Source organism: Peromyscus maniculatus, chromosome 17 (assembly GCF_049852395.1).
Source record: "Peromyscus maniculatus bairdii isolate BWxNUB_F1_BW_parent chromosome 17, HU_Pman_BW_mat_3.1, whole genome shotgun sequence".
NCBI classification, from domain to species: domain Eukaryota; kingdom Metazoa; phylum Chordata; class Mammalia; order Rodentia; family Cricetidae; genus Peromyscus; species Peromyscus maniculatus.
In genome coordinates, this window is record NC_134868.1 from 34,132,100 (window position 1) to 34,153,260 (window position 21,161).

The window sequence follows — 21,161 nt, forward strand, 5'->3', positions numbered from 1 at the left end:
TGGATATACATATACAGTGTGGATACACATATATAGTGTGGATATACATATACAGTGTGGATATACATATACAGTGTGGATATACATATACAGTGTGGATACACATATACAATGTGGATATACATATACAGTGTGGATACACATATACAGTGTGGATATACATATACAGTGTGGATACACATATACAGTGTGGATATACATATACAGTGTGGATACACATATACAGTGTGGATATACATATACAGTGTTGATATACATATACAGTGTGGATATACATATACAGTGTGGATACACATATACAGTGTGGATACACATATACAGTGTGGATATACATATACAGTGTGGATATACATATACATATACAGTGTGGATACACATATACAGTGTGGATACACAGGACAAAGGGAAAACTCACATCATGAGAAAGAGGTAGGACCACGAGAGACGCTACTCAGACAACACACAATTTAAAACTATGAGTTACTTACAGCTAAATTCTCCACTTAATATATATTTGAACTGCGGTTGAGCACGAGCAACTGAAACCATATAAGACAACAATGAAAGAAAAGGAAAAGCCCTGCATATCTCAGGAAGTATTTTTGAAATAAACATATACCATTCTCTTATAATAAATACATATAGTAAATATATATACATGAATACATGACATATCTAAATTATTTAATATTTAAACTAGTTCCATGAAAAAAAATCCATTCTACTTGGAATTTTGAGTATCATTACAAAGTAAAATCAAATACTTTCAGTTTACAAATACTTTAACAGCACTGTCCACTTACATATGTTCCATTATTTATACAATTTAAATGGCAATGTGGTATTTAAAAAAAAAAACCCTCAATGCCATGGGTACTTTGTTTCATTTTGGTTTTCTGCAACACTACAAACTGACCCAAAGATATTCTCCCATCCTCTTTTTACTTAAAAAACACTGAAACTTGGGGGCAGGGTCTCTCTAAGTTGCCTAGATTGGCCCAGGAGTAACTCTAGCTCAGGCAGGCCTTAGACAGTTGATCCTCCTGCCTCACTCTCCACAGTAACTGGGATTACTAATCTACTTGGCAGGCCTGGGCCTGCTATTTAAAAGTAATCCCCAAACTAAAATTTCCTAAAAAAATGAACTCAAGAAACATTCCAATAAAAAACAAAGTACTCCACAGGCAGTAAGTAACCTTACCCAAATTAAACTATCTTTTCTTTCAAAATAGCCTGATCATGTAATAACAAGAGAATAGTTAATCTCTCAGGAGTCTTCCCACATAACTGAGATTGGAGTAGAACAGGTTTCTGAGGTTTTAAACTGGCTACACCTTCTGTTTTCCCAATGACTAACACCTAGATAAAACTTCATGTGAACAGAGTGTAACAGCTACCTTAAAATAAAGTTTGGGGGCTGAGACACTGCACAGTGCTTAGGAGCACTGTGTTGACCCCTGAGACCCTGAGTTCAGATCCCAGAAGCACACCAGTAACAAGAGGGCATGGGTCTCACAGATAGCTGCACCCGAGCACTGATGAGGGCAGAGACAGGACTGCTGGTGTGTGCTAGATTCGAGACAAGCAGAAGAACTTCAAGCTTTAGCTTTAGGGAGAGACCCTGCCTCAAAAGAACATATACACTATACACATACATACCACATGCACACACACTCATCAAAACAAATTCACTTCCCTGAAACAGTATAAATTCAGATATGTTAGGCCAACAGGACAATCTGTAAAATGAGAACCACTCACTGAAACGACCATGGGCCAAGATCCTAAGTGTGACCCTTTGTAAGGCACGTTACCAAAGAGTTATCAAAATTATATTTAAAAAAAAAAAGTCTAGAATGACTTTGAGAAATAAAATACCAGAAAATGAAAAAAAGAAAGAAAGAAAGAAAGAAAGAAAGAAAGAAAGAAAGAAAGAAAGAAAGAAAGAAAGAAGAAAGAAACAGACATGCTTAAAAAAACAGACATGACAGAGTCCCTTCTCAACTCTGCCTTCCACAGTGAAGGTAACCGCCTTTCCCTCTCCTGTAAGAGACTATCAACAGTGTGGAGATGGCATGCTGTGGGGAAGTGGTGCTCCAAGTCATGTCTGCACGGCTCTCACAGCTTTATTTTGAAATATCTGTAAATAATTATTTGCATAAAAGCTTCCAAAGCAGGGCTTCCCTCTGAGTCAAGAGCACAGACTCTTTCCTTACCAGAATGACGGAGCTGTGGCTCCTGCAGCGCCCAGCTGAAGAGGTTTAAAGGGCTCACTGGACAGTCAGCCTAAGCACAGGGTTTCCCGCCGTGACAAGAGACTACTGAGTAGGTGGTGTGTTGAGGCTCACCTGGGTTGTGTCCTGAGTAAACTATGACCCTCAAGCCCTTTCGGCTCACTGTCTCCCTGGCAGCAGAACCCACACAAGTGCAGGCAGCCGATCCAGGGCTTCTACCACACTCCTTCAATATAGCTGCTCAAGTGCCGCAAACACACAATCCTAAAGCCGACAATTACTCTAACAGACGGCGGTGCTGCTGACAGAACCATCCTAAACCCCTCTGGGGTAAACAGACAGCATGCCAAGAAAAATATACCGTACAATCCTAAAGCAATATAACCAATAAAGAAACAGAAATAAATAAATGAAACACATGCTAAAATAACAGAGAATGAAGAGAAAGCCAAGTCTGCCAAAGGTTCAATAGAATTAAAACATAAGATCGCAAAGCTAGTGTGAGCAGTCAGCTGGCTTCACACTGTACCTCCCGATCCCCAGAGACTCACACATACAGTCACTCTCTCCTTCAAGTCTCAAAAGCACAGAGAGGGACGGTTAACTAGGAACCGCTTTGGTGTCAATTCTGAACTCAGTGGCACAGTTGCTAGGGTCCTGATTTAGAGGAAATCACCCTAATCTACACAACACTTGAATTTACTTAGCTCATCTACAAAACTAACTCACACTGAGGTGCGTGGTGAGATAATACAAAATAATTAGATTATGGCATATTGTGGGAAGTATGTTGAGCATACCAACAATAAGTAAATTATTACATGCTTTAATAAAATCTATATAATTACATGTTTTAAAATTACCCCTGTGATGGTTCATCTTGACTGTCAACTTGACAAGATTCCCAATCACCATGGAAACCACTTTCTGGTATGCTGTGATTGCCTAGATTAGGTTAACTGTGGGAAGACACTTGGTGACTCTGAGTGGTACTATTCCACGGGCTAGGATTCCAATCGAATAAAAAGAAGAAAGGTGAGCATAATCAGTAACTGCCCTCTGCCTCCTGGGTAGATACACAAAGGAGCAGCTGCCTCCTGCTCCTCCTACATACATTCCCTGCCATGATGCACTGTATTCCCCACACTGTAAGCTCAAGTAAGAGTTACTTTAGTCTTGTACTTTATCACAGCAACAAGACAAGAAACTAGTATAATTTACAAATTAAGGAAGGCAGGCGGGCATAAACCCATTTAAATTTATATAGCTTTATATGTTATAAACATAGTCACGGCATATTCAAACCAAAGAATACATTTTTTCATCTTCTTATCAAGCCTCATCAGGAAGATCAGTCATCATTCAATGGCATAAGTTTCCACACACACACACACACACACACACACACACACACACACGCACACACATACACTGAACTATAAGACTATTGTTTTAATACTAGAAAAACAGTAAAATGTATGCTAATGTGTTCTGGAACATAAATTACCTTGGGAAAAGGAAACATGGTGTGCTGAACCAGACTTTCCCCATCCTGCAAGAGGAACCCATGGGATGGGATGAGCAGTGCTGACCCAGGCAACTTTTCTTAAACTGGGGATGCTCTGGAGAGTTCTTTTTAACCACTGTGTTGTACACACAATCCGAAAACTCATCTTTACAAATAACTGGATGTAAAGTTTAATTTAATTTTGAATGGAAATAAACTGCTTCTTCAGTAATGAAAAGGCAGAAGTGGTATAATAAAGGTGTCAAAGCTAAGTTCAAGAACTGTAGAAATCAGCAGCAGGAAAGCAATCAGTGTAAGACACCGCCCCTGCTCTGTGCGACCTGAGCAACAAGCCATGCCCATCAGCGACACAGTGCTGAGCATGGAGAAGCAGCTGATAAAACTAACACTAACTCTGCAGCGAAATTACTCAGATATGTACATTCACTGCAAAACCCAATTCCTGCCGCTTACGTCAGTCGCCAGATCTCACAGCTACCCCAGGGACAGCCTCACCACACTTCAGTTACCTCAGCAAAATTATTAAACATATCCTCTCTTTTACTCTCGAGTGTCCTGGTTTGAATGATAAATCACACAGTTATCTTCCTTCTAAATAGCTGGCTCCTTCTGGCTATAAGCTATTAACTTTGCCCTCATCCAGATGTCAGGATAATTATATAGATATTCTGAGATGAGTTAAATAAACTTTATGTGTATGTATTATGTGGCTTCATTAGCATTACGCTACAATTTGTTATCTCAAATTCATATGAGGAATTTTCCTCTGATTCTCACTTTAATTGGTCTACACTAACAGGATATATATGTTTTCTATGAAGATAAATTGCCTGTATATCTTCCAGCAGAGACTGGGGAAAATGATACAAATGGAAACAGCAGAGTAGAACAGATGAGTGACTGAAGAATTAAGCTGCTTATCTGTCTTACAGTACTCGCTAACACAATACAAAAGCATCTCCGAGACATTTCCGCAGGAGCAAGATTGCAAACACTTTGTCTCACACCGTCTTAATCCACTAGCACTAGTTTTAGAACTATGCCAGTCACTCAAGGTTGCTCATGAGTGTAATCCAGCACTCAGGAGACTGAAGTGAGAGGCCTGGCTCAGAGTCAAGGCCAGCTTAGGCTCTGACTGTGAGCTCCACACCAGCCTGGGCTACAATGGGCTGCTACCTCAAAAACAAACAACTATCATGAAACTTTTATTTCTCTAATTTTGCTCATTCAATATGCAAGTAATCACACAATAAGAGACTTGCCAGAATTATCGGATCTAAAATGGGTCTGCCCAGCAGCATTTACTTAATAGTTACATCTTCTTGCATAACTACAGAAAATAGCCAAAATGTTTAACCAGAAAGCCAAGAGGCTAAAGCCTGAAATGGAACATGAAGATGTGGTGTGCTGGCTAGTTGTATACAACAACCTGACATGAGCTAGAGTCATCTGAGAGGAAGGAACTTCTAGGGCATTTTCTTAATTAGTGGTGCATGTGGAAGGGCCCAGCCCATTGTGGGCAGTGCCATCACTGGGCTGGTGGTCCTGGGTACTATAAGAAAGCAGGCTGAGCAGGCCATGAAGAGCAAGGCAGTAAGCAGCACTCCTCAGTGGTGTATCCATCAGCATCTAACTCCAGTTCCTGCCTATTTGAGTTTCTGCCCTGACTTTCTTCAGTGATGGGCTGTGATAAGGAAGTGTAAGGAAAATAAGCCCTTTCCTCCCTAGGTTGTTTCGATCACAGTGTTTCATCACAACAGCAGTAACCTGAACTAAGACATGAGGAAATAAAGAACAAGGGGATCTCCACTGACAAAATCTAAGAAAAGCTTATCTAAACTTCCACATCAGAATCCAAGAAGTTTTGTGTTTTGAATATCATATTCTTATTAAAAAATAAAAGAAACTAAAAATATATATGTTCATATTTATCAATGGGCCTGGAATTATAAGGCATATAAACCCAATTCAATCTAGTTTGATAGGGGTATGGGTAGTTCACAAAACAGGGAAGCAGAGCCAAAACTGGGTTCAGGGATGTCTAGACTTGACTGCTGCTGTCTTAATCCCCTAGCTACACTGAAGGAGCACAATTGTGTGTATGTTCTAGCCATGCCTAAAACAAAGAGTGGCAGAGATTAATACCAAAATACTCACTGGATGAATGACAAACTCTTTTTGGATTCTGCTCAGATTCTATATAGCAGTTTTCTATGCCAGAAGTGATAGACAATGGAAGAGTACATCCTTCCTATTTCATAAGCCAATTAGCAAGGCCATCTGCTGGCTAGTTCCATTTTGACCATCTCTCCTCCTCCACCTCCTCCTCCCCTTCACACACACACACACACACACACACACACACACACACACTTAAGTAATATATATTTACAAACACAAAATGTGTATGGACACTCAAAACCTGTTCATGTAAGACGCACAAAGGACTGACTTCTTATAAAATGTACTCTGTGCATGAACAAACATTCATCTTTATTCCCCCTATTATCTAATCAATCAATCATGTAACACAATTTTTTCGTAACTGCTATACTTAACTAAAAACATATTTAAGAAAATGACAGAAAATTGCTCAAATTAAATGCAAAGCAAATGATAAGAGAGCATCTGACAGAGTTATAATAATTAACATAGGAAAAGGGAAAAATAGCAAGAACGAAGATGCTGTGTGCTTCAGAAGAGAATATGGGTATTATGAAACCCTGGTGAAAACACAAGTATCTGTCCAGAAATGACTTTAGAATGCACATCAACTGCAAACATAGTCAATAGTGCAACACTTGCCAAGTGTAAATATGCGACCACAATTCAATCCCCATATAAAAACCAAACATGCCACCTGCACCTAGAATCATGTTCAAAATCTAACATACACACAATAACTGAAAATTACCTACCCTATTCTCATACAATTTCACTGAAAAATAATCACCAAAAAAAAAAAAAACCAACCTATCAGCTTTATTTATTCTTTGTTGATTTCCAAAAATCATGAAAGTTTATAATTACAATTTCAAAACCATGACTAATTATGAGCTGGAGAGAAGGCTTAGCAGTTAGGAGTATTTGCTATTTTTCCACAGGAATCAAATTTGCTTCTCAGCAAAGCACCCAGGTCAGACAGTAATTCTGTCACCAGGAGATCTGACACCCTCTTCCGGCCTCTGCAGGAACCCATAAACATGTGGCATCCACACATACCACCCTACACACACCCATACATAAATACATATATCAAATATCGTTTAAATAGCTATGGGAATAGTTATAAGAATATGATCAGCTAGAAATGTAATTTTGACATCTTTTTACAAAGACAACCCAAAGCCTTTTTTATTTTTCACTACGAAAAATTATTAGTCCTTTAAATTACATTTCTAAGCAGTTCTCTTACAAAGTACTATTTAAAGAAAAGGGAACCTAGTATATTTGAGGAATAGTTAACTAGTCCTTTAATATTAAGTGAATAAGTACCTAACTTTGGACACAATAGCAAGGTTCCACGAAAGATTGGAAGATAAAGGACCATAAGCTATAATTTAGCCGAATTTAAAAGAAAAAAAGTTCTATGAAACATTCACTGGACTGTGCTCAGCAGGGTTAAGTTAATAATTACAAAGTTGAGCCATATGTATAGTGAAAAAGATGTTATCTTCAGTCCTGTTTGGAAAGTAGAATGAAACTTAAATAATATTTCCTAGACTGCCATATCGCATTTTTCAGTATTTTCACAGTAGGGCTAGCCACTGAAATTTGCTCCTAACCCACAAAAACATTCTTTTACATGCCGTGATAAAAAATATTCTAGCAACACAATTTCTATATCTCATGTAAGAAGGGGACATCCATTAAATAGTTATTGAGTCCCAAGCTTTAGTCTAGACATGCTAAAGAGCACACTGTAGGCAAATCCTCCTCTAAGTGTTCAAACATACCATGTTCTGACAGTGTCATCCAGAGAAGACACTGAGAATGCATGCCAATAAGTCAGTCTGGAGGCTCAGTGGCTTTTAATAAATACTAGACAAAGGTGAGTGTTCTCCATGTACAGTATCTCCTGAGATGCACAAGCAGGGAAAATGCACTACTCTAAAGTGAGCATATTTATATACACAGAAGAGGTGGACTTGTCATCGTGTTTTATTTTAATAACCTACCTAAGTAAGAAACTGAATATTCTCCTCAGTGCCTTCAAAGAACAAACTCTACAGAGAGCTATTTGGTAAGTGAGGCTGAGTTTTTTTACATCTCACCTCTAGGACTATGAAACAGTAACTTGTCATTGTTCGGAACCATAAAAATGTGGCACTTTGAATTAGGAAACAAATACAAAACTCAACCGGACTTGTGTGTGTCCCTTCTACATTCCTAGTCTCATGGGCATACTAACACTGAAACTCGGAGGAAGCCTTTAATGCAATACAGGTGAGACCTTGCACCAGCAGTGGACGGGAATGGTGAAGGGGAGGTCTCATGCACTAGGCAGACAAGGAAATGTCATCTAGCTTGTGCCTATAAAGAGAAAACAGATAATGACAATTATCTTTGGCACATGATTAAGACAATTTAGGATAAAAAAAAATACATAATGCAGTATATTGAATGAAATGATAAGCCACAACAGGAAAATGACATGAGAGGTCTTTCTCTACAACTGTTCATAACATGTTCCCATAGTCATTGTCCATGCACAAACAACAATGGTTACTAAAAAGACATAAGCTCGGGGGCTGGAGAATTGGCTCAGTGCTTAAGAGCACTGGCTGCTCTCTCAGAAGAACCGGGTTCAATTACCAGCACCCACATGGAAGCTGACAATTGTCTATAACTCCAGTTCTAGGGGATCCAACATCCTCAAAGAGTATATACAGGCAAAAACACCAGTGTACATTAAATAGATAGATATCTACGTAGGTAGGTAGGTAGGTAGGTAGATGATAGATAGTTAGATAGTTAGATAGATAGATAGATAGATAGATAGATAGATAGATAGATAGATAGATTTTTAAAAAAGAAAGAAAAGAAAGGCATACATCTGCCTCCACTATCTCTCTCTGGAGAGCAGTAGGAGAAAAGAAGGAAAATCATAGGAACAAAGTCAGGGACCCTTCCTTCCACCTAGCCTCCTGTAACAATGTTACCCCATGAAGATCAGTCCAAGATCACCATCTGTGAAAAAGTCCCCTCCTCCAATCAAACAACAAATCTGAGGGCATCATGACTGTGGACACCCAAGGCCCCCAGACCATGACCAATCTACTTGTACTGCTTTGAAGCTAGTTCCACTGTCCAGTGGTCCCAGTCGACTAAGGCACTACCACATATATATAAGAAAGCCGAGTAACTGAAAGCAGCCCCGAGCCACCACATCTCTTTCTTTTTAAGACTAATACACCTCTTCAATTGGCATTCCTTCATCCCACCCTTTGTCATCTGCTTCTATCAATTTTCTCTTCTTTCCAGCTTCGTTCCCAGCTACCATCTGCTAAATTCTGCTCCCATTAAGAGCAAGACTGCTTGCTGCCTTGCTCTCTTTTCCTCTCAGCCTACTTATTCACTAACTGGATGCATACTGATCCCTCCAATAAACCTGATCTTGCTAAATCCAAAGGACGTTTTTTAACTACACAGCAGCCACCACTCATTGGAAATTTGACCTTGAAATACTCTCTTTTGTGACATTTAAGCTCAGGCAGGGTTCTTCCTAGCTCTCTAGCAATACAGTCTTTGGTTCTTCCACATGGATAATACTGGTACAATACCAAAATACTAGCATGTTTCAGGATTTGGTATTAAGTCTTCAATTATCAACAACCATGAATTCACTAACAATTATGCTAATGATTTCTAAATCCATTTTATCAACTCAAGTTCCACACATATTCTACTGTCACCAAACATGCAGCTTTGACTTTCACAGAAGCATCTCACAAATTATAAACTGGACATATTATCTTCCTTTCCATTTACTAGTTCAGGAAACGTAATTGTGCTTTGATCAAAAGCTAGAATCACTATTCTTGACTCCTCCCTTACCCTCCTCCTTCACAATTAATTACCAAGCGTGTCTTGTCTGGTTCCTAAACAGCTCTGCAATCCATCTTTATTTCCTTACTTCACTGCCACAACCAAGTTCAAGTCAACACTACCTCATACTTTTGCAATACCCCTCGAGAGGCTACTGTTCCTTTTTCTAATCTCGCATCCCCATCAATGTTATTTTCCACATCATACTCAGAGAAACACTTCTAAACATAAAATTCATCTCCAAAATACAAAACCCTACCAGTCTTCTGCTGATTTTTAGAATGAAGCTGTATATTTTACATAGCCCCATGGGTTCCCCGGGACTTTACCCCAAGCTTCCACTCTAATCTCAAGCCATGATTCCTCCATATGGTGCTTATTAGTCTTATGAACTACTTCAAGTTCTTCAAATCTGCCATTCTTTGTCACATTTTGAGTCCTTTATCAATGCTTTTTTTCTTCCATTTTGCCTGGATCCCTCTCCCTCTTCACTAGCTTATTTATATCTCTTGGGTATCTGCTCTTGGGTATTCCGCTTACCCTATTTCTTAGTTTGATGTTCTGTTGCTGTGATAAAACACTGACCAAACCAACTTGGGGAGGCAAGGTGGCATTTGAAATTAGAGTTTACAGTACCCTTATGAAGGGAAGTCAAGGAAGGAGCCTAGAGGCAGGAACTGAAGCAGAGAAAACAAAGAAGCGCTGCTTATGACCTAGCTTCCTCTTTAAGAGGTTTTATTCGTATATTTTGCATAAGTCTATTTCAAATGTTAGCCAGAAGAACATATGATCATTGTTGAGCTAGTGAGATGGCTCAATTCTTTTTTTACATAGGATCTTGTTAAAATATGCATATATCTGTGTCTTGGGTAGGTTGGATTGCTATACTAAGCTATCATATATGAAGTTCTTAGTTTGCTTTCTATTGCTGAGGTAAAACATGAGGACCAAAAGCAACTTGTGGAGAAATTGCATTTTTAATCTTACAGTTCACTGTCCCCTGGAGGCAGGAGCTGCAGCTTACTGGCTTGCTCCTCCTGGCTTACTAGGCCAACTTTTTGTATGCACTCCACGGAATCAGACCAGAGGTGGCACCACCCACAGTGGGGGCTGGACTCCACTCCAACATCCATCATCAATCACGGAAATGTCCTCACACTTGCCTACAGGCAATCCGGATGGAGGCATTTTCTCAATTGACATTCCTCTTCTCAGATAGCTCTAGTCAAGTTGAAAAACAAAACAAAACAAAATAAAAACAAAAACAAACCCATCAACCAAGACACAGAAATCTGGAAATCCAACACCAAGTGCCAATATGGTCAAGTTCTGGTGTGGATTCTCTTCAGCTGGCCGACCGGTCTGCCTTCTTAACACTCTCCATGGCAAAGAGAGCAGGAGCGCTCTTGCAGTCTCTTTCATGGAAAGTCACTGAAGAGTGACTGAAAAGTCAGGACCTAATCACTTACCACCAACTCCATCTCTGTAGCTATCACATTCGGGTCAGGATTGCAGCCGTGAGTTCTAGAGGGCAGGAGCATTCACTCACTGCATACTCTAAGTGAGGGCACAACAGAGCTTCTCTGCTCTGCTGCTACTATTTATCATTTCCTAGCATAATTTAAGGCTGTTCTCAACTCCCAATTTGTTACATTCAGCACTGTATACTATGGTATGTGTTCATTATTTTAACAGATTCCTCAGTTGATAACCAATTGTGTACAGTCTTTAAATTTTGTCACAAAATTGCTACAAATAAAAGAAGTAGCCGGGCAGTGGTGGTGGTGCACACCTTTAATCCCAGCACTCAGGAGGCAGAGGCAGGCGTATCTCTGTGAGTTCGAGGCCGGCCTGGTCTCCAAAGCATGTTCCAGGAAAGGCGCAAAGCTACACAGAGAAACCCTGTCTCGAAAAACCAAAAAAAAAAAAAAAAAAAAAGAACGAAAAGAAGTGACTCGCCAATGCTTGGCTCCATCTCCAGAGAAGATTCTGTACCAAATTATTTCCAGTAGTTGAACAGAATCCTACTGACAATGTTGAGCCATCTTTAAAAACACGCTTCTAAAAGAAACAGCAACATTCCCATTCAATAAACTGGGCACAGCTTATTTAACCTATAATAGTGTGCTTCTTTCCATACACACACACACACACACACACACACACACACACACACACACACACGCACACACACTTGATTTCTCATGGTAACATAAAAGAAAATACAAGTGTCCTTCTCATCTTCTAATGTCAAACACAATATATAGTTTTATGTAATGAACTAAAAGTTTACTAACAAGCATTCCAATTAAAACTTCCTTTTATTTTTACTATTTTTTCAGTTCATTATTTTCTTTAGATGCTATTCTGTTTATATTAAAACATAATGCTTTCAAATCACTCTATAAGCTTACTGTTAACCTTTTCTTCCAAAGCTAAAAAAAAGAGAGAGAGAGGGAGGCAGGCAGATAGAAACCAATCACCAGGAAAAACAACTTGGGCTTCTGAATAACACATTTTGAAACTTTAATTATTTGATCTAAATATCTGTGTGTTTATATATCTATATAAATATGCTACTTTAAAGAAACTATTCATAAATCCATGTATAAATCCCCAGGAAATTTTGTGCAGCTGGCTTCCCAGGGCACTACACTCAAAGCTCAGGATGAGAACTACTATGATACATTATACAAGTGACTGGATAAAAATCAAGTTCTTGAATGTAGATAAAATTATTTCCATTAAAATAGAACTATTAACAACAAGGAGAAACCAGAAGGACCAGACCAGAGAAAAGAATGAAGGCTCACTTTTAGATTTGCTCAATGCCAGATGCCCCAGATCTTGGCCAAAATATATAAATAAAAACTAACTGGATACCAGTAAAAATTTCACCCACTGGTAATACACACATACAACAATAAATATGTGGTTTTCATCATCAACCTGTTTTCTAACAAGCACTGTATTATTACTCCTACACTTAATCAAAGGAAAATCCTCTATCTCAGTGGGATTGGCATGGTGCTTCGAGGGATTTTTATGGAAATAAGAACATGCAAAAATAATGTAGTATCAGTTACAAGGAATAACAGCTCAAATCCAAGACCAGTGAACATTCATGGCTACAAAGAGCAAAGAAGTAAGAAGGTTAAAAGCAACCTATGAGACTGCACATGGAGTAGATACGTGGCTGTGGAAGAAAACGCCCTCCCAACCATCCCCTTGACAAAGCTCCTCCCTCTAATTCTTTTCTTCACGGGATTCTGGGTGCCCGCAGATAAGCACTGAGAGTAACCAGAATTGATAAGCACGGGAGCTTTTTCCTTCAACAGAAGAAACTGATACCTCTTCCCCAGAAGGCTGGAGTGGATGTTGTTTGATAACCTGGTGATCTTCTGCTAGCCTATGGAGCCAGCCCTCATCTGAATCTCCAAAATCCTGAGCACTGCTTCTCAGTCAATAGAACCCATCCTTATGCTTATTACAAACCCTTCCTCCCTAAACCCTTATGCTGGGCACAATTTCTCAGTCAACAGAACCCGTTCTGGTGGAAAAGGTCACGGGTGCTTTGCTAAAGAGATGCACTTTGCAAGGGAGTTCCGATGCCTGGATGCCTTAAGCTCTGTCACCAGGAAACTTTCTCCCACAGTTTTACTGTGTTTAAATATGTAAAACATAAACCTCTTGGTAGCAGACTCCAGAAGTTTGAGCCAGCACTGGCTAAGTCATACTGAACTGAGTTTCATTCTGACCTCACCCAGATAGCTCCCCTGCTAAGTTGTGCTGGCCAGGACCCCCACAGCTTTCTACATAACCTGTGAGTAGAGGTGCAGATTGACTTGGGTTTGGACTATCTTTTCAAGAATGCTTGTACAGTATAGCCATGATGGAGCGTGCAATCTAGAAGGGGAGAGGGGGAGGAGAAGTTATTTTCAAGCTCAATGAAGATAATATTTCACTCTAAAACAAAGGTCAAAAAGACCCACTGCTCTCTTCAAAAGATATGGGTTCCTTAACCTCAAGGTTCCTTTCCTGCAATGCACCTCACGACAGGAGTGAGCAACCTCTTTGGACAAGCCTTTCCATGTTATCCTCTGCCAAATGAAGGTGAAGCAGCCAACACAAATGGTGACACCCTGACTCAAACCTTCTGCAAAGGGAAGCAAGTTCATGCAATCGACTAGAAAATACTACTGCTGTGAGTCATAAACTCACAGAGTCCTGGGATAACGTGCCACAGGGAGGGCAGATAAGGGTGACCCCCACCCTCAACCCTCAGGGTCCACGGGTAGCAGAAAAGAGACACTAGGCTGAGTGGCAGACGCAGCACCGTTGAAGAGTTCCCTGTAGCTACAGGGATATTTCCTAGAGACCCAGGGTAGAGTCAAGGCGGCAACAGTAGCTGGCGAAGCAGCGGCAGAGACAGCCAAAAAAGCAAGGGAGGTCACCAGCGAAAGAGGCAGCTGAGCAGCTCCAGAAAACAACGATGACAAGAACAGGGAAATTAAGGCAAGAGGAGGCCAAAAGGCAGAGGCTGGAGGAGAGAAGACGGTAAGGAAGAAAAGCCACAGTACTGGAAACTAGAAAAGCTCCTGGCAGCTTACAAGCTTGAGTCAAAGGTCTTAGGGATGATAGGCTAAGGATGTGTAACACTGGCTACAGTTAAGGACCTGAGAAATCCTAACACAGTAGGCCCAGAAACGCCAACACTCGCAGCTGTCAAGAAGCAACTACTCAGACATCCACAAGACCTATAACGTTTGTAGGCCTACTCAAGAGGTATAACACCATGGGTTTGATCTGTTACTATTACTGAGGTCCATAGCTGCTCACTGGTATCTGATACCACCCATGCCAAAACACAAGACTGCCAGACAGGCACTGGAAGAGCTTTCCCTCACAGACCCGGTATTCCTATATCCATAGAGCAAACGGACCACAGCAGCTGATGAGAACAGAAGTCATTCAGTGCTATGATGCAAGAACTACACGCCTTTCCCCATCACCTCTGAAACAGTAGCAGGATGCATAATCGGTTTGGGCTATTCAAGATAAGGCCTGTTGTTTTTTAATCAGCCTTCAACATGCTATCAGATAACAGCTAAATTAAATCAGACATTTTGACACATGTGTGGGCAACATCCTGTTATTTACTACACAGTTTTAAAATCTGTACTAGAGTCACAAACTGTTTCCTCTACTTCAGTTCTAGGCTTCAAATATACTAATTACCAACATTCAGTAAAACATTAAAGTCTCTCACAGATGAACCATTAGAACAACTGGGGATTATTATATATTCCCATGTAAATGCTCTTTACAATTAATAGCAAAGACATACATAAAAGACAATGGAAATGTTTTAGTTAGGACAAGTGAAAAATTGTTCCGCTCTCAGAAAATCCCTGTGAGCTATCCAGGCTTTCACACTGCATATTCGCAATCGCCTACATATTGCAGCCTATTAATGAGTCACATTGTGAGCAGCTGAGATAAATTATTCTAACAGACACTTCCAATGTTTGGCAAGACACTAAGTCTACTGGAAAGCACTTTAAAGCACCTTTTGACATAATCAGAAGAAGTCATCAAAAATTAAAAACAATTCTAAATGAAGGTGATTAACTGGTAAGTGTTAATGATGTAAGAAAACAAGAAACTGCAAATTTTCCTGCAAAGTTCTATCGCCTAGCATGACAAGGGTTCAAAAGTTTGTTGATAATGGCTATATTCAATGTAATTAAGGGAAATAACTATAATAATCTTCTATCCCCTCTAGCTACTCAGTGATTTCTCTTGGGTATAATCTTCAACAGAAAATATAACAAAACTCATTTTAAGGAATGTAAATGTCATTTTATGAGGAAATGTGTACAAACATGCATAATACACACAGGTGTACACAAACATACACCAATCTCTGGACTATACTAATGTGCGTGATGGAAAAGCGGGGCACTTTGACAACCTAAGAACTTTAGATTTCAAGTGTTTTGTAATATAGTAATTTATTACAGAGCCTATTACCATTTATTTTTGTAGCATTTAAGAAAAATTTTAAAAGTTAAAAAAAAAAAGAAAAAATTTAGCTCTCATTTTGGAACCCCATCATATTAATACTTAACCTTATTATAAGCATTACATGGTAGTAGCTAATATTTTCCCTTGCTATTATGTGTGAGGCACTGTAGTGGGCACTTTATACAGTCTTCGCCTCATTTTCCTAAGGTGGAAGTTCTTGGTGTCTGGATTTGAAAATAAGCACTCTAAACTTCAAGGTTAAGTGCTTGCCAGCTGTCTAATCAGAGATGCAGTTCCAACTGGACCATCTGTCTACGACTCAAAAAGCCATGACATTTGTTGCTGTCATAATCCATATTAAAAGCAAACACCACCCATTTTCCCAGTTTAACTTCAGACTATAACATGACTTCCCACCTAAAAGAGAAAGCACATTCACACCAAGCTGCTACTCTGACATATATGTCAGTAATGTCTATTTTAAATTATGCTCCAACAGCTACGCTTTCTGATTCAATGTTGCAAGATCTTATAGTGGCAACTGGGTTCTTAGGCCAGGAAAGAGGAAAGAAACAAAGACATCTACTGGAAACAATGTTGGACTACCATTTTTCATCATTTCCAACAAAGTATGTTTTTCTTCCAGAATTAGAAGAGATCAAAGTTTGTGAACTAAATATCATTCCAGACACTTCAAGAGTTTAATTTCCTCTCCATTTTCTTTACATACACTAACATTCCCTGTAATATCACCATAGAGTATGGGTTCTCTTTCTTATGATGAGGGTAATTTGGGAAGGCATCCCTTTTCGATCTCAAAACACGTTTTCTACCCATCTTTACATTTGTGTGTCTGTGCATGTACATGTGTGGGTGTACATGTGCCAAAGACCATGTGTGAAGGTCAGAGGACGGTCTACAGGCGTCGTCAGTGTTCTCCTCCATGAGGGTTGCAGAATGGAATTCAGTCATCAGGCTTGATGGCAAAGGCCTCCACCTGCTGAGCCATCTCAGCGCCTCCTAATCTCTTCCTTTTCCAAAAGAGCTCTTCTAACGAGTATTTTAAGGATTTTTAAGGGAAGCAAATATGCACTGTAAGCTTAATTATTTAATTATAGTAAGTTTCCCAACATTTTACATATTGAAATGGCCTCAGGATTGGAGATGCTAAGGACCCATGAGCCTGTAAACTTTCTAATATGTCCCCCTACAACTTACAGTGGTCCTGGTCACATTCTTAAGAGCAAAAACATCACAAATGCCACAAAGTTTCTCATCAATTTCTATTGCCCTCTGCTTTGTATACAATCCCACCCACCCACCCATCCCAGAAAAATGCCTGCTGCAAACCTCCGACCTTACTCATGGACTAAACTTAAAAATCTTGAATATATGCCACAAGAGAGAAAGTGCTAGAAGATCTCATTTGTGTTGGAAGTGCGAATTTGGCTGTGGTGCTTCTCCAATCTCTTTACCAAAACACCAAGAACTTTGTATGCCCAACTTTTCAGGCAAAGAAAAAAAATTTCAAAGGAGAGGGCAGTTCTTAGTACTGAGGTTGTTTCAAGCAAAGGTAAAGAGCGGGGACTGGAGAGGACTCCACTGTTAAAGAGCACCAGTTGTTCTTCCTGAAGGCCTGGGTTCGATTCCCAACACCCACCATACCCAGCTGCGACTCCAGTTCTAGGGGATCAGATGTCAGAAGCCTCCTGGGACACCAGGAACCCAAGTGGTACACAGACATGCATGCAGACAAAACACACACATAACATTTTTTTTAAAAAATTTAATTAATGATGAGAAGGACTTACTGTTTACCTGTGAAATTATAGTTTTACTCACTCTCTACGTTACTAAGGGAATTCTGGTAATAAACTGAATCAGAGTCATATTATGAGCCCCATGTTTACGTGTGTGATTTCAACAGTAAAAACCACCTTCCTCCATATAAAAAAAGTACTCTCATCAAACTGACCTACGATTAGAAACTCTACTCACAATTCCACAATCAATTGTTTTTGTGAAGCGACTAGACCAGATTTCCATATTAATCCTGCAAAACTGAGTTCACAAACAACTCTTACAACTCATTTAGATACATCAAACCTCACCCTCAAAATAATGGTGGGTTGAAAATGAAATCAGGAGACCCAAACTTCACAAATAAGTATAGAGTAAAAAATTTAAAAAAAACAATCGATTGTTCTCTCGATTACACACTGAGTTGAACACAGAAATAAACATTTAGTTCTACAAAGGTATAATTAGGAATGCAGAATAACACACCCAATATGACGTCTTAACATAAACAAGAGAGCTGAATAAGAGGTAAATTCTTCCTCTGTGCTTACAAGTACTTCCACTGGGTATTTTCACACCCAGCTTGTCAAGGAACTGCCAAAAGCCTGGCCTACACCTGAGGCTCAGCGCAGCCATGCATGGCCTAGGAGGCAGGGGCTTTCAGTCCGACTTCAGCCCCCACTTCCTGGATGGAGGAATAGGGTCAACCTCAGCATCCACAGCCTGGGGCGCCCCAGGGACACGCCCAACCCGCTCCCGCCCACGTGGCTCCCGCCCCCGGGCGCCAGCGCCCACATCCCCGCTGCCTAGCAACGCGACGGGGCTTCCTAGCAACGCGGCCAGCTCCAGCCCGCCCCGGCCCTCAGGCGACCGCCCGCGGGATGCAATCTACCTCCTTTTTCTTCTGTCCGCCCCCGAGCTGGATGCAGAGCAGCAGCAGCAAGAGGAGGAAGGGAAAGCTGCCAGTAGGCAGGTAGCGCAACCGGCGGCCCGCCTGTCTCCTGCGTGAAGGAGCGGCCCTGGCACCCATGGCCGCAGGGCTGTGTCTCCTCCACGCGCGGTAGCCGTGCGCGCCCAGCTCCTACCGTGCCCGCGCCCGCCGGGCCGGGCCAGTCGCCAGCAGCCTCTTGGCCAAGGCCTCGGGGTGGCAGCGGCTTCTCCAGGGAGCTGGGTGGAGGCTAAGGACGCGGAGGAGGAGACTGACAGCGCATCCGGTTCACCGGGAGAGGGGACCGGGAACGGCGCGGGGATGGAGCAGGAAGTGGGCGTGGCGAGAAGGCGGCTCCCGTGCGCGCGCGTCGGAGCTGCGCTCGCTCTCGGGGTCTTCCTGAGTGCCAGCCGGGTTGGGAGAGCCCCTTGCATTCACCTCTGTGCCCAGTCTGAGGCCTCCACACACACACACTGGGGCGCAGGAGTGATCAGTGAGCCTGTTCCTCCAAACTTCCACCTGCATCATGAGGCCATCCCACTGGCTTCTTGGTTCTCTAGCTGCCAGAAGGCTCCATTCCCATTGAGAAGTTGGGGACCCCGCTGTGCCTCTTCAGCCCCCTACCACACTTAACATACAGCTTAGTCTCCTGGACGCATAGAAAGTGCTCTACAACTTTGCCTTGGTTTCTTCCACCCTCCATCAAGGGCCTTAGCAACCAACATGGCTAAAAGCCATTCATTCACTATTCATGGAGTGTCAACATTGTTCTAGAGGCTTTCTGAGCAAAAATGCATAGAGCATAATTAATGCGCATGTGCATCCAGTGTTTTCCTCTACCTCAAGGTTTTTTCACTTGTACAAGAAACACCTTTGATAACCTGATGAAACCTAGAGACATCATTAAAAGTACTTTTAAATGAATATAATTATATATGAAGAATTATCAAGAAACCAATTATAATGCAACATTATTAACGTTAAAATAAATCACTTTTTCTGGCCAACAAATATTTGTGTTGTGGAGATATCAGACAACATTGTAGATATGAGAAACAACAGGCGATTACCAGACATAACAAAAAGTCATGGGACTACAGTTACTTAGCCAGTAAGTCAATCACATGAGATTTAAACAATGTTCTCATGTGCTATCTAACAGCAGTTTTAATTTAGTGATTTTCACATAGTGATCCCAACATCCCATGCTACCTGCAGTCACTGTGCTGTGATATGGCAAGGTCAATTCCCAATGGGAAGTCATAAATACTGCTGGTACTGTGTAGTGTGGCTATCAGGAAAATTCTAGTAAACTTTTTTTTTTTTTTTTAGATAAATTAACACTCAATAGTTATGTGGTACAGCTACAAAAGGGTGAAGCAGAAATCTGAATTCTGTCAGTTCAACCCTGTAACCATGAATATGTAACATCAACTTTTTAATTGTTTTATTTATGTTTATTTTATTCCAAACCTTGCCTTCTCAGAAAGATCACCAAAAGTCCAGGCTCCTCCCCCAGAAGGTGCTAGCTGCCCACATGCCTGCAGGGTATTCAAGCCCCCTCATTTGATTTCTCCTGGTCCCTTCCCCTGCTCACTTCTGGGGGCTGGAAAGGTCACCTGTGAGTGCCTTGCCCAATAAACCTGGTCTTTTTAATTCACTTTAATATGGCTTACTGTATTGGCAGAGAAACCTGATATTGGGGTACAAATACCTTTCAGGGGGCATCAAAGCACCTGTAACTGGAGTTACAGATGGTCGTAAGTCATATAAGTGCTAGAAATTGAGCGATGATCCACTGGAAAAGCAGCCAGTGCTCTTAACTGAGCCATCTCTCAACCCATCACCTTTTTAAAAGGAGTTCATAAATGTCTTTTTTATGTCTTCTAGCCTTTTGATTTTCCAAAATTGAGTGAGCATTCTGTTCATATTAACTAGTTCATGTTCTTTTATTTTGTGTTTTGGACAGGGTCTCACTCTATAGCCATGATTATAACCAAGGCTAATCTTAAATCATGGTCCTTTTGCCTCAACATAGGAGGTGCTCAGGATATACACATATACTTACCATGCCTGGATTGATCACTCTCTGTTAAAGAAAATTTTTAAACAAACTTAACAGTTGAGCATAAATAATTCATAATTCCAGCAGTACTTGGAACCGGAAAATTTTCAGAAAGCTAAGCTCCAAAAAGAACTATGTAAGTTAAAGCTGAGTAAGGCTATTACCTAATTGCCCATAGCTATGCATTTGACTGTGTATGCGATCTGATATGAGATCCTTGTTGCATAATCCATCTGCAGGTTGACTGTGTGGCTAATGCCAGTGGTTTGAATATATACACAAGATGTGGTGGTTTGAATAAGAATGGCCTGAATAGGCTCATATATATATGAATGCTTAGGAGGTTGGGAGAAATTTGTTACTGGGGGTGGGCTTTAAGATTTCAAAGACCTTTCTAGGACCAGTTCTCTCTCTCTCTCTCTCTCTCTCTCTCTCTCTCTCTCTCTCTCTCTCTCTCTCTCTCTCTCTCTCTCTCTCCTCTCCTCTCCTCTCCTCTCCTCTCCTCTCCTCTCCTCCCTCCCTAACTCTCTC

The 21,161-nt window shown here is 40.8% G+C and overlaps 1 protein-coding gene across 3 annotated transcripts in view; it reads right to left on the reverse strand.

Annotated features, from left to right (window-relative positions):
* Tusc3 (tumor suppressor candidate 3) overlaps nucleotides 1-18,886 on the reverse strand; it is a 174,996-nt gene extending 156,110 nt beyond the window's left edge. The window contains exon 1 of one of the 3 annotated variants that reach the window (XM_076553512.1): nucleotides 18,530-18,886. In XM_076553512.1, coding sequence (XP_076409627.1) covers nucleotides 18,530-18,667 — 138 coding nt within the window. In that variant the 5' untranslated portion in view covers nucleotides 18,668-18,886. Of the gene's footprint in view, nucleotides 1-18,188; nucleotides 18,395-18,529 lie in introns of those variants that run through there. The other 2 variants (XM_006973967.4, XM_076553513.1) reach the window with 2 other exon arrangements.
* Nucleotides 18,887-21,161: the final 2,275 nt, after the last annotated feature.